Genomic DNA, 11,548 nt, shown 5'->3' on the forward strand with positions numbered 1-11,548 from the left:
CAAAGGAGCAATATTCCAATGTGTTTTCCATTACACTTTCACACGCAACTAGCACTTGATGTCTACAATATACGGTTCCGCTGTTTGAGAGGTTAGGCGCGGAGGGGAAGATTTTGCCGTTCTCTTTCACAGCTAAAAAGCAGTGCTGTATTATTATTCAATATGATATTTACTTGTGAAATTAGCAATGTCTTGTGACACTCGCCTCTCTTTTTCCTGTCCGACAAACCGCGATTCTTCAGCACTTGTCTTCCTCCTCCTTTTCTTCTTCTCTTTTTTTCTTACTGGTCAGAAGTTCATCCTAGTAGGAGAAGCACCATATGGAATGAAGAGGTCAAGCAGGTTATTAGTAGCCTATGGCCTCCACTTTGCTCACACACACAAAAAAAAGTCTACTTGGTTCAATGGAACCAGTTCACTGCAAATCACTTTTTTTTTTTTATGTATTTTTATTTAACCAGGTAGGCCTGTTGAGAAGTTCTCATTTACAACTGTGACCTGGCCAAGATAAAGCAAAGCAGTGCGGAAAAAACAACAACACAGAGTTACATATGGAGTAAACAAAAACATACAGTCAATAACACAATATAATATCTATATACAGTGTGTGCAAATGTAGTAAGTTATGGAGGTGAGGCAATAAATAGGCCATAGTGCAAAATAATTACAATTATAATTTAGTATTAACACTGGAGTGATAGATGTGCAGAAGATGATGTGCAAATAGAGATACTGGGGTGCAAAATAGCAAAATAAATAACAATGTAAATAACAATATGGGGATGAGGTAGTTGGGTGGGCTAATTACAGATGGGCTGTGTACAGGTGCAGTGATCGGTAAGCTGCTCTGACAACTGATGCTTAAAGTTATTGAGGGAGATAAGAGTCTCCAGCTTCAGAGATTTTTGCAGTTCGTTCCAGTCATTTGCAGCAGAGAACTGGAAGGAATGGCGGCCAAAGGAGGTGTTGGCTTTGGGGATGACCAGTGAGATATACCTGCTGGAGCGCAGACTACGGGTGGGTGTTGCTATGGTGACCAGTGAGATATACCTGATGGAGCGCAGACTACGGGTGGGTGTTGCTATGGTGACCAGTGAGATATACCTGCTGGAGCGCAGACTAGGGGTGGGTGTTGCTACATTTATTATATGACAGATAAAGAGAAATATGACATCTCTTACATATTCAGTTTGAATAATTCAAGAAGTTCCATTTTGGACTATTTAAATTGAGCATTGTTAAATGGCAGTAATTGGTTATTATAAAAACCTGAATATGCAGCGGCTGAGAAACCCTTTCCTAAATGGCAGCTGTGTATTTCTACTTTCCTACACAGAAAAAAGCTTTTTAAACCCACTTTTTCAGCACTTGGGGGGAACTAAGTTAATAGAATTGAAGCCGTGGAATGGATAACAGACAACTTGAATAACAGCTTGGCAGTAAAAAAAAAAAAAAAAACTGAGAGAAGGGTGAAAGGTCATGCACGGTCCCCTCACCAGCTGCTTCTCCAGGTAGACGGACCAGACGACTGCGTAGTGGCACACGGGGAGGGTGAGGAAGAGCAGGAAGCCCAGCTCCCCGTTGCTCATCTTAGCTCACAAGCCTGTAGTAGATCACTGGATGCCTCCAGTCCGGTAGCCCGTTGACCAGAACGAAAGGGTGGTTTTGAGGATTTCCCCGATGGCAAATTTTAGGGGTGGTTCACACTACCGTGCCGACCCAAACCATACTGTGATGGATTTTTTTCTAGCAGTTCCAGCAACTATAGTCAGCAGCAGTACAGCTTGGCTCAGCCCGGCAGTGTGACAAGGGTATTAGTTTTAAGTGCTTTCCTCATTTTTTGTCCCAACTGCTGCGGCGGGTAACATAGGAAATACATACAAAAATCATACTCCGGGGAATAACATGGGGAGAATATAGTATACCTAATAACGACAGAATACTGTAATGTTCTCTCCACAAAATTGTGTATGATAATGTCAATGTGACAGACTCCTCCCACCTTCACAAGGAAGTAGTGGGGGGGGGTGGGGGGGTAAAACTGACCTCTGTCTCCTCTTCACCTTTCAGTACTTCATAGATGCCCACCAACTAAAGATGATCAGAAAGGCAATAGACAAAAATGGCAATCAATACTTCAACTAATCAGTTAATTGAAGATTGCAGTGTATGAAAATTACTATACCTCACATTACATTTACTGCATATAAACAGTGTTCCACTTAAACGTTACCTTTTCTAATAACGCTGGGATTTCTCTGTACAGGTGCAGCTCAATAAATTAGAATATTGTGGAAAAGTTAAGTAATTTCAATAATTCAATTGACAAAGTGAAACTCATATACACTGCTCAAAAAAATAAAGGGAACACTTAAACAACACAATGTTAACTCCAAGTCAATCACACTTCTGTGAAATCAAACTGTCCACTTAGGAAGCAACACTGATTGACCATACATTTCACATGCTGTTGTGAAAATGGAATAGACAACAGGTGGAAAGTATAGGCAATTAGCAAGACGCCCCCAATAAAGAAGTGGTTCTGCAGGTGGTGACCACAGACCACTTCTCAGTTCCTATGCTTCCTAGCTGATGTTTTGGTCACTTTTGAATGCTGGCGGTGCTTTCACTCTAGTGGTAGCATGAGACGGAGTCTACAACCCACACAAGTGGCTCAGGTAGTGCAGCTCATCCAGGATGGCACATCAATGCGAGCTGTGGCAAGAAGGTTTGCTGTGTCTGTCAGCGTTGTGTCCAGAGCATGGAGGCGCTACCAGGAGACAGGCCAGTACATCAGGAGACGTGGAGGAGGCCGTAGGAGGGCAACAACCCAGCAGCAGGACCGCTACCTCCGCCTTTGTGCAAGGTGGAGCAGATGGAGCACTGCCAGAGCCCTGCAAAATGACCTCCAGCAGGCCACAAATGTGCATGTGTCTGCTCAAACGGTCAGAAACAGACTCCATGTGGGTGGTATGAGGGCCCGACGTCCACAGGTGGGGGTTGTGCTTACAGCCCAACACCGTGCAGGACGTTTGGCATTTGCCAGAGAACACCAAGATTGGCAAATTCGCCACTGGCGCCCTGTGCTCTTCACAGATGAAAGCAGGTTCACACTGAGCACGTGACAGACGTGACAGAGTCTGGAGACGCCGTGGAGAACGTTCTGCTGCCTGCAACATCCTCCAGCATGACTGGTTTGGCGGTGGATCAGTCATGGTGTGGGGTGGCATTTCTTTGGGGGGCCGCACAGCCCTCCATGTGCTCGCCAGAGGTAGCCTGACTGCCATTAGGTACAGAGATGAGATCCTCAGACCCCTTGTGAGACCATATGCTGGTGCGGTTGGCCCTGGGTTCCTCCTAATGCAAGACAATGCTAGACCTCATGTGGCTGGAGTGTGTCAGCAGTTCCTGCAAGAGGAAGGCATTGATGCTATGGACTGGCCTGCCCGTTCCCCAGACCTGAATCCAATTGAGGTCATCTGGGACATCATGTCTCGCTCCATCCACCAACGCCACGTTGCACCACAGACTGTCCAGGAGTTGGCGGATGCTTTAGTCCAGGTCTGGGAGGAGATCCCTCAGGAGACCATCCGCCACCTCATCAGGAGCATGCCCAGGCGTTGTAGGGAGGTCATACAGGCACGTGGAGGCCACACACACTACTGAGCCTGTACCTGTACTAAGTTCATCCATATGGTGGCTAACCCTCCTCCTGGACAGCTGACGGGCATGCAGGCTTTGCAGCCCTACTTCAACACACCTCATTCAGCTAATCAAGGTCCTGATTCGCAGCTGAATCAGATTTGTTAGTGCAGTGCTCCAGACCTGTACACTTTGTCTGGTGAAGCCACAGCGTCCTATAGCGAGTGTTCCTTGCACGATGAAGAACTAGCTAACGGTATTTAACTACCTACCTTATCTTGCATCAGTTCCTCACTAGAATGGAGGGATGAATGGACAATTGAAGGGGTTATAATAAAAAAAAGAAGGGACGGACACGTCATGGTTTGCTCGTCTCCAGGTAGTCTGGGTACACGTAACTAGTTTACTAACTAGTAAAAAAAAAAAAAATACAACAGGCCTCGTCATTGGAACAGATCCCTATTTAGGATTTTAGCTAGTGCTAGTCAGTCAACGTTTACAGGTTACAAAAACAATTAGATATGACTTACCTGCCCAAGAGACAGGAATTTGTAAAAGTTTTGTTGAATTTCCTCCACCAGATCGTAGAGCTCAAGGTCTGAATCCCAGGAACGAGAAGTCTTGGGTAGGCAATAAGAATACTGACGGCAGCAATAAACGAGAGGCCCCATGAAGCTGAGGTCATTATCAGGCTTTGACAATGTTGGCGGTAATATCGTACCGCGAACATTTTAAAATCCTGCTGAGATACACCAAACGTGGCTACTACTCTTACCACATTTCCCACAATCCTCTGTTCATCACCTCTTCCGGTTTCCACACACGTCACACCGATTTGTAGATGTTTCAAGCCTTCAACATAAAAGCACCAGTTGATGCGCATGATATCCCCTGAGTCCGATTTCAATCCAGCGTGTCCCTCATTTCAACCCAATTTTAATAATAGGCTATTTTCTCAGGAACCAATTTTAATAATAGGCTATTTTCTCAGGAACCATATGGTCTGTCCACTAGAGCTCATGGACAACATCGGAAACAGATATAAATAATCTGAAAAGTAATAATGAAATGATAAATTCCCCAAATGTTCGATATTTTCAGTACGTGTTAATTAACATAGTTTCTGAAAAAATCGTGGAACTTTGTTAAATAACCAGGAAGTTTGCAATCCCAGAGAAAGTCATATAAAACAAAACCAATTTTGGAACGTGAACTTCTGTGATTCTGTTATACTGATCTCGGTGACTTGTGCAAAACAGAGGGACATTTAAGTAATGACAAGTTTAATGGATTTTATTTTATTTGTATCTCCTCAAGATATCCACTTTGGAGTAAACCTTGAGTAGGTTGTTATGAAAAATGAAATATACAGGAAGACACATTTCTGATGTGTCTGTTTGGAAAAGGCCATTCATTCTTCTGATTGAAAAACATACTCCACCACAGGAGGCTGGTGACACCTTATTTGGGGAGGACGGGCTCATGGTAATGGCTGAAGCGGAATCAATGGAATGGTATCAAATACATCAAACACATGGTTGCTCCATTCCAGCCATTATTATGAGATGCCTCCCCTCAGCAGCCTCCACTGTACTCCAAACTAAAGAAGGGACCATTAGTAACATTTGGGCAGGTCACTCTTGCTACAAAGCAACACAAATTAATAAATGAAATACCCCCACATTCAGACTATATCATTTTTTGATTGTATGTGCTTAGCACCACCAAAGAAAAATACTTCCATCCATTGAGACCAGGGTCTCTTTCACAAGGGAGCCCTGCATATACAATTTATAAGAGAAATCAAATACAACACAAAACCAGTAAAACACAGCACAACACAAATATTCAAGAAAAAAACATGACATTCCTCAATAAGACGGCCGCCAATCGATATTTTAAATTGCCCGAGCGGCACCAGAACATCCAATTGTAATGTATTTTGTAGTTGGTTCCAGCAACGAGGTGCTTTAAAACTAAAAGCGGATTTACCTAGTTCGGTGGAGACCCGAGGAACATGAAGAGTTAACCAACCTTGTGAACAGGTTTGGTATCCCATGTTTTGATATTTTAACAGAAAAGTTGGGTAAGTCGGAAACTCGTGTAGTAGAGCTTTGTAAACAAAAAGGGAACAGTGGAGTGATCTAGGGGACAATCACCTGATGCATTAAAAAAAGTCACGACCGGCCTTTTGAAAACCGCTAATTTGTCGGTAAAACTTCCTGTCAACTTAACTAAATACGCTAGATGAGGTGGGATATTTTTTTTGGGGGGTAGATTAAATAGATTACCCAACAATTGCGGTGGAAAAACCACCATGTCTCATTAAACTTTGAGTCACGCAAATATGTTGTAGCCTACTACCGGGACATGGAAAAGCAATGCAGTTTACAGGCAGATGGAATAAGTTATGAACTTCATAACTTATGGTGGTTTAAGTGCACGGTGATGAGCTTCATGCAAATGTCCAATGATGCTGGTGACTTGATGGCTGCCAATTATAACAATCAAAAAAGGATATTGATTTTATCCATATCTCATCATATAACCTACCTTGTCCACTTTATCAGCGGACTGTTGTCTATAGAGAATGCGCCAAAACCAGATTGGGCAAGTAATACCATTTATCGCAAGAGTTTGTGACAAAACCATCCGTAGAGTTGAAAATGCAATGGAGACATTTATTTGGTACATGAAAACTTAAGCGTAAAAGTGCTTTTATTTGCACTACACCATCACGTACAGCATTTTAAGTTTGATGGAAACACCTCCGGTGAGAAAATGCGCATATTCTTTCTATTCGCATGAAAATCCATCACCAATTGGATGGAAACCTAGATAGTGACTTTGAAATTGATGCAATTTTAGGACCTGTGCAGTGCTATAGCATTTTCCACACACCGTGCACTTGTAAGGTTTCTCCCCTGTGTGAACCCTCATATGTGCGGTTAGGTTTTCCTTCCGGCCAAAACATTTCTCACATTCGTTGCACTGGTATGGTTTCTCTCCTGTGTGAATCCTTGTATGGGTATTCAGGTGTCCCTTATGAAGGAAGCATTTACCACATTCTTTGCATTGATATCGTTTCTCTCCTGTGTGAGTCTTATGCATTTTCAGATTAGAATATATGTGAATCACCATATGTCTGTCCAGGTTATGCTTACTGGGGAAACATTTCTCACATTCTTTGCACTGATACAATTTATCCTGTGTGTGAATCTTCATATGTGTATTTAGCTGTCCACTATGAATGAAGCATTTGCCACATTGTTTGCATTGATATCGCCTCTCCCCTGTGTGAACCAACATATGTTGTTTCAGATGAGACTCAACGGAGAAGCGTTTACTACAAACATCACAATAATATATTTCTGTAGTGTGAGTTTGCAGGTGGTCGATCATACAATCTGTGGACTCAAAGTCTTCTCCACACACGCCACACAGGCAGTCGTCGTTCTTTGTGTGTGCTTGTCGCACGTGATGGATGAAATGCTCCATGAAAACAAAAGTATTTCCACACACCTTGCAAGAAAAAGGAACAGAATGGCTTTGAATGGGGGATTTAAAATGGGGCAACTGTGTGGCTGTCTTGTCATCAATACTGGTATGGGAACTTTGTCCTTGTTTTACCCACGTTCTGTTTGATTTGAGTAGTGTAGATCCCGGCAGCAGTTCTCCACGTTCCATCCCATTGTCACTGGCTTCACTCTGAGCTGCAGAACAGCCAGGATTTACTACAGATAGAGGATGAGAGCCACTAGTTGGTTCTGTTACTCCGTAGTTCTGTCCATCAGGTTCTGTTACTCCGTAGTTCTGTCCATCAGGTTCTGTTACTCCGTAGTTCTGTCCATCAGCTTCTGTTTTGATCTCTTCCGTTGTGTTGGTGGGTATAGAGTCCCTCTCCCTGTTCTCCACCGTTTGAGTTTGGTAAAGATGTGAGAGCTGAGGTGGGCCCTGATCACTGCAGTCACTTTTCACACAGGCAGTGGTGAATGTGGACTCTTTGGTGTCAGCCTCCAGCCCTTGAAGCTGCTCTTCCCCCCGACTGGTCCTGAACTCCTCGTGTTCCTCTTTAATCTGTGTGGCCTCTGGGTCCTCCTGCCCCAGACTTGGGCTCCACTCCTGCTCACAGTGTTCCTGCTCAGGCGGAACCTCCTCTTCAGATACAAGGAGAGTGAATTGCTGGGGGTCTGAAAAGAAAACAAACGGGAAATATTGCTGTATAATTTCATATTTAAAATGTAATGAGTGTATCATACAGTTCCCTATCCCCTACAGCAGAAATGCCCTACTGCTATCACTACAGTCTGCAGCTAGCTGTCAGATGTATCACAACTAGCTAGTTAGTTGTGTAGCCAACGCTATGTATTAACCTTAAATGACTGACAGGGGGCGCTGTTTTGAAGCCACCGTGCAGCCATTTCGGTTCATTTGAGTCATTTAGCAGTAGTGAGTGCATACATTTGTATACTTTTTTGGTACTCCTCCATTGTAAAAAAAAAGATTTTGGAAGCTATAGAAATGGATTTTATTAAATGTCTAAATTCGTTTTTTGACACGTGTATTCTATTAACAACTTTAATACATACATTACAATTATATTCAAGTACCACAAGAGCAGAAATGCACATTTTTTTCCACTGAAAGACGATGCCCAGAGCTTACCCCATGACGTTGCACAAAGATTGAAGTCAACAAGTCATTGTTTTAGTCAAAGTATGATATAGCTGGGTTTGAAGTGGGAAATCCGAGTGGAGACTTCGTGTTTTTTTTTTCTCTCGTGTCAATGTCGTGTTTCCCCTATGACAGGGTTCTTCAATTCCGGTCCTGGAGGGCCGAAACACCTCTGTTTTTCATCCTCTCCTTCTAATCAGGGGCTAATTCAGACCTGGGACACCAGGTGAGTGCAATTAACTACCAGGTAGAAATAAAAAACAGAAGTGTTTTGGCCCTCCAGGACCGGAATTGAAGAACCCTGCCCTATGATATGACGTGCTAATACTTTTCAGTCTACGTTTCTTTTCAGGACTGGGTTTTATTTTAATGTTACCACCCACCAGCATGGCATTGTTTATTAACATGGGCATGGACTCTACGTCTATGTCGAAAGCGTTCTACCGGGTTGCTGGCCCATGTTGACTCCAATGCTTCCCACAGTAGTGCCAAGTTGGCTGGATGTCCTTTGGGGGGGTGGTGGGGGGGGTGGGGGGGTGGTGCTATAATTGCGTGATATGATTGCATTTTGCAACCCTGCTCCCGCCGTCGCCCCAAGATGAATGGTTTTGACCACTAAAGTCTTTCTTCACTACACGCTTCACTGCTTTGATTAGTGCAGCTAAACCACAAGGTGTCTACCCTATAATGAACATGTACCGCAAAATAAAATGAAAGGAACTTGTTTATCTATTTTGTTGTGATGTTACATTTGTATTGGCGTTTTGTGTCTGATGCGCTCTGGGTGTTGTTACATCTCATTTGCGACATGCATCATGACCAAAGTCATTGTAGCCTATAATTTCACCTCTCCGGTGAGAACCATGAGCACGGGCTGACTTGGCTTTGCTGTACTTGGCTTTGTAGCTCACCTACAAAAAGGTTGCGCCGTCAATTACAATGTAGAAAAACGCACGTCTCTAATGGAAGATGCCAAAACTTTGGAGTTAACAATAGATGGTGAAGTCGAAGATACTGCTTTCAAATCAAATCAAATTTGATCTGTCACATGCGCCGATTACTACAGGTGTAGACTTTACCGTGAAATGCTTACTTACAAGCCCTTTCCCAACAATGCAGGGTTAAAAAGTATTAAAAGTGGGTAGAAAATAAACAAGGAAATAGTAACAATAAAATAACAATAATGAGACTACATACAAGGAGTACCGGTGCTGGTCTGTGGCGAAGAGTTCCCTAAATGCTTATGACAAATCCAGCTCCAGAACCAGCTGGCTCACCTTTTGAATATGATGTAGTAAAAAACAACAATAACAGCAACAACAGATAACATTAGCTAGCTATAAGGTTAGCATTCTAGCTAGATAAGGTTAGCATTCTAGCTAGATAAGGTTAGCATTCTAGCTAGATAAGGTTAGCATTCTAGCTAGATAAGGTTAGCATTCTAGCTAGATAAGGTTAGCATTCTAGCTAGATAAGGTTAGCATTCTAGCTAGATAAGGTTAGCATTCTAGCTAGATAAGGTTAGCATTCTAGCTAGCTACACTAACAGCTGTCAGTTTCCTATGTGTTGATGTTTCTCCACTCCACGTGGAAATCACCATGACATTATTTCCCACCCCCAATTCGTGAATATGTATATAACTAGCCTGCGTCATTTTTCGGAGGTAAAACCTAAACAAGCGTTATCGCTCTAGAGCAGGAATTAGGTCGAAATAGGGGCAGCATTGCCCTCTGGTGGGCGCCTTTAAAGGCTCGCACCGAATGTGGATCTGACGTCTGCCGATCGTTCAGCGCGCTGTGTTTTGGCGACCACCGGCTGTAGGCATTTTTCACACGATTCAACATGTAAAACTCGGTTCGCAAGTTATGTTAAAAGGAGCTACGTACTCTCGACCAGCAAATGCTATGTGTGTGTCTGTGCCCTAATTGAACTGAACATGAAAATGTTATTTAAAAATATATAACCTATTCCTTAAAATATATTTTTTGAGTAGTAATGTTACTGTCCCCACTACAACAAATAAATACATGTAATTTTGTCATTTTATTGAAATACTGTAGAATTCCATTCATTCCTATGGAGGACTACTCCTTCTGGGATAATGGCAGCGGTCATGGCTAGAAGGGATCCAGCTTTTGTCAAATTAATGTCAACCGTTGAATTCTTTAGCATTTTTGCTAACCTTAACCTAAGTCTCCTAACCTGCGACGAAAAAAGTCAAATCGGACGTTAAATTGACAAAAGCTGGATCCCTTCTAGCCATGACCCTTCAAAGCCCGCGATTGGTCATTACATAGCATCAACAATCCAGGGTTTATACGCATCGTTGGGTGTAGCTAGCTAACGTTAGCTTACCTAGGCAGTGTGCCCTATTTAAATTGTTATGTTATCACATTTAGTTAACTGTCCCATTGATTCCATACAGACCTGCTCTATGAAACTTTGGCTTGGTTAACAAATCAAGCAGTCGTCGCAGACGTTCGTTCTCTTCCTGATAATCTGTTATTGTTCTCTCTACTGCCACGGATATCTCTGCAGCAGCTGCTGTTAATCGTTCAGTCAGATACGCGTTGAACAACTGTAGTTTAGACATTTTGGTCGAAATAAAAGTCGATAAATATGTAATATTCCGTTCAAGTTGTGCATGTAGCCTACATTTCGCAAGGTGCAAAATTTCCCACAATCCTGTGTTTGTCTTCTTCTTCGTGTGATTTTCCGGCAGACTAGAAGCTGTGCTGCGTGTTGCTGCGTCTCGTTGGTCGGAGTGCGGATTAAACATTTGATCACAAAAAAAGGGAGAGGGGGGAAATCTTAAATTGCACCAACATCTAACACTGCACCTATACACTATCCCCCAAAACCCACCACCCCATCTTCCCACTACTTTGGAACCCCTTTTCTCAAAACTCCCTGTAGATGTTCTGCACTAAAATATTTTATTCCCTAGTTAATATAATAATAAAAATAATATGCCATTTAGCAGACGCTTTTATCCAAAGCGACTTACAGTCATGCGTGCATACATGTTTTTTTTTTGTGTATGGGGTGGTCCCGAGGATCAAACCCACTACCTTGGCGTTACAAGCGCCGTGCTCTACCAGCTGAGCTACAGAGTTTCAAACAGGATGATTGATTTGAAATGGGGTTTCTAAGTACAATCTGGCATGATTTGGAAAGGCACACAACGGTCTATATAAGGTCCTACAGTTGACAGTGCATATCAGAGCAAAA

At 42.8% G+C, this 11,548-nt stretch overlaps 1 protein-coding gene and 1 long non-coding RNA gene across 3 annotated transcripts; both read right to left on the bottom strand.

Moving 5' to 3' along the window:
* Nucleotides 1–208: 208 nt before the first annotated feature.
* LOC121581400 lies at nucleotides 209–4,405 on the bottom strand. 2 transcript variants are annotated; one of them, XR_006003193.1, is made up of 4 exons: nucleotides 4,173–4,405; nucleotides 2,047–2,091; nucleotides 1,497–1,849; nucleotides 209–301 (listed from the first exon to the last, which is right to left on the bottom strand). It is a non-coding gene; the product is annotated as an uncharacterized LOC121581400 (long non-coding RNA). The 2 variants fall into 2 exon arrangements; XR_006003192.1 differs by having other exon boundaries at nucleotides 1,497–1,852.
* A 1,506-nt stretch (nucleotides 4,406–5,911) lies between these two features.
* LOC121580596 (zinc finger protein 347) lies at nucleotides 5,912–11,026 on the bottom strand. Its single transcript, XM_041895563.2, has 2 exons — nucleotides 10,745–11,026; nucleotides 5,912–7,832 (listed from the first exon to the last, which is right to left on the bottom strand). The coding sequence occupies exons 1-2, from the start codon at nucleotides 10,908–10,910 to the stop codon at nucleotides 6,439–6,441; spliced, it is 1,560 nt and encodes a 519-aa protein (XP_041751497.1). The 5' UTR covers nucleotides 10,911–11,026; the 3' UTR covers nucleotides 5,912–6,438.
* Between the last annotated feature and the right edge of the window lie 522 nt (nucleotides 11,027–11,548).

The sequence above is a fragment of the Coregonus clupeaformis genome, chromosome 14, assembly GCF_020615455.1.
Source record: "Coregonus clupeaformis isolate EN_2021a chromosome 14, ASM2061545v1, whole genome shotgun sequence".
Taxonomy (NCBI): Eukaryota; Metazoa; Chordata; class Actinopteri; order Salmoniformes; family Salmonidae; genus Coregonus; species Coregonus clupeaformis.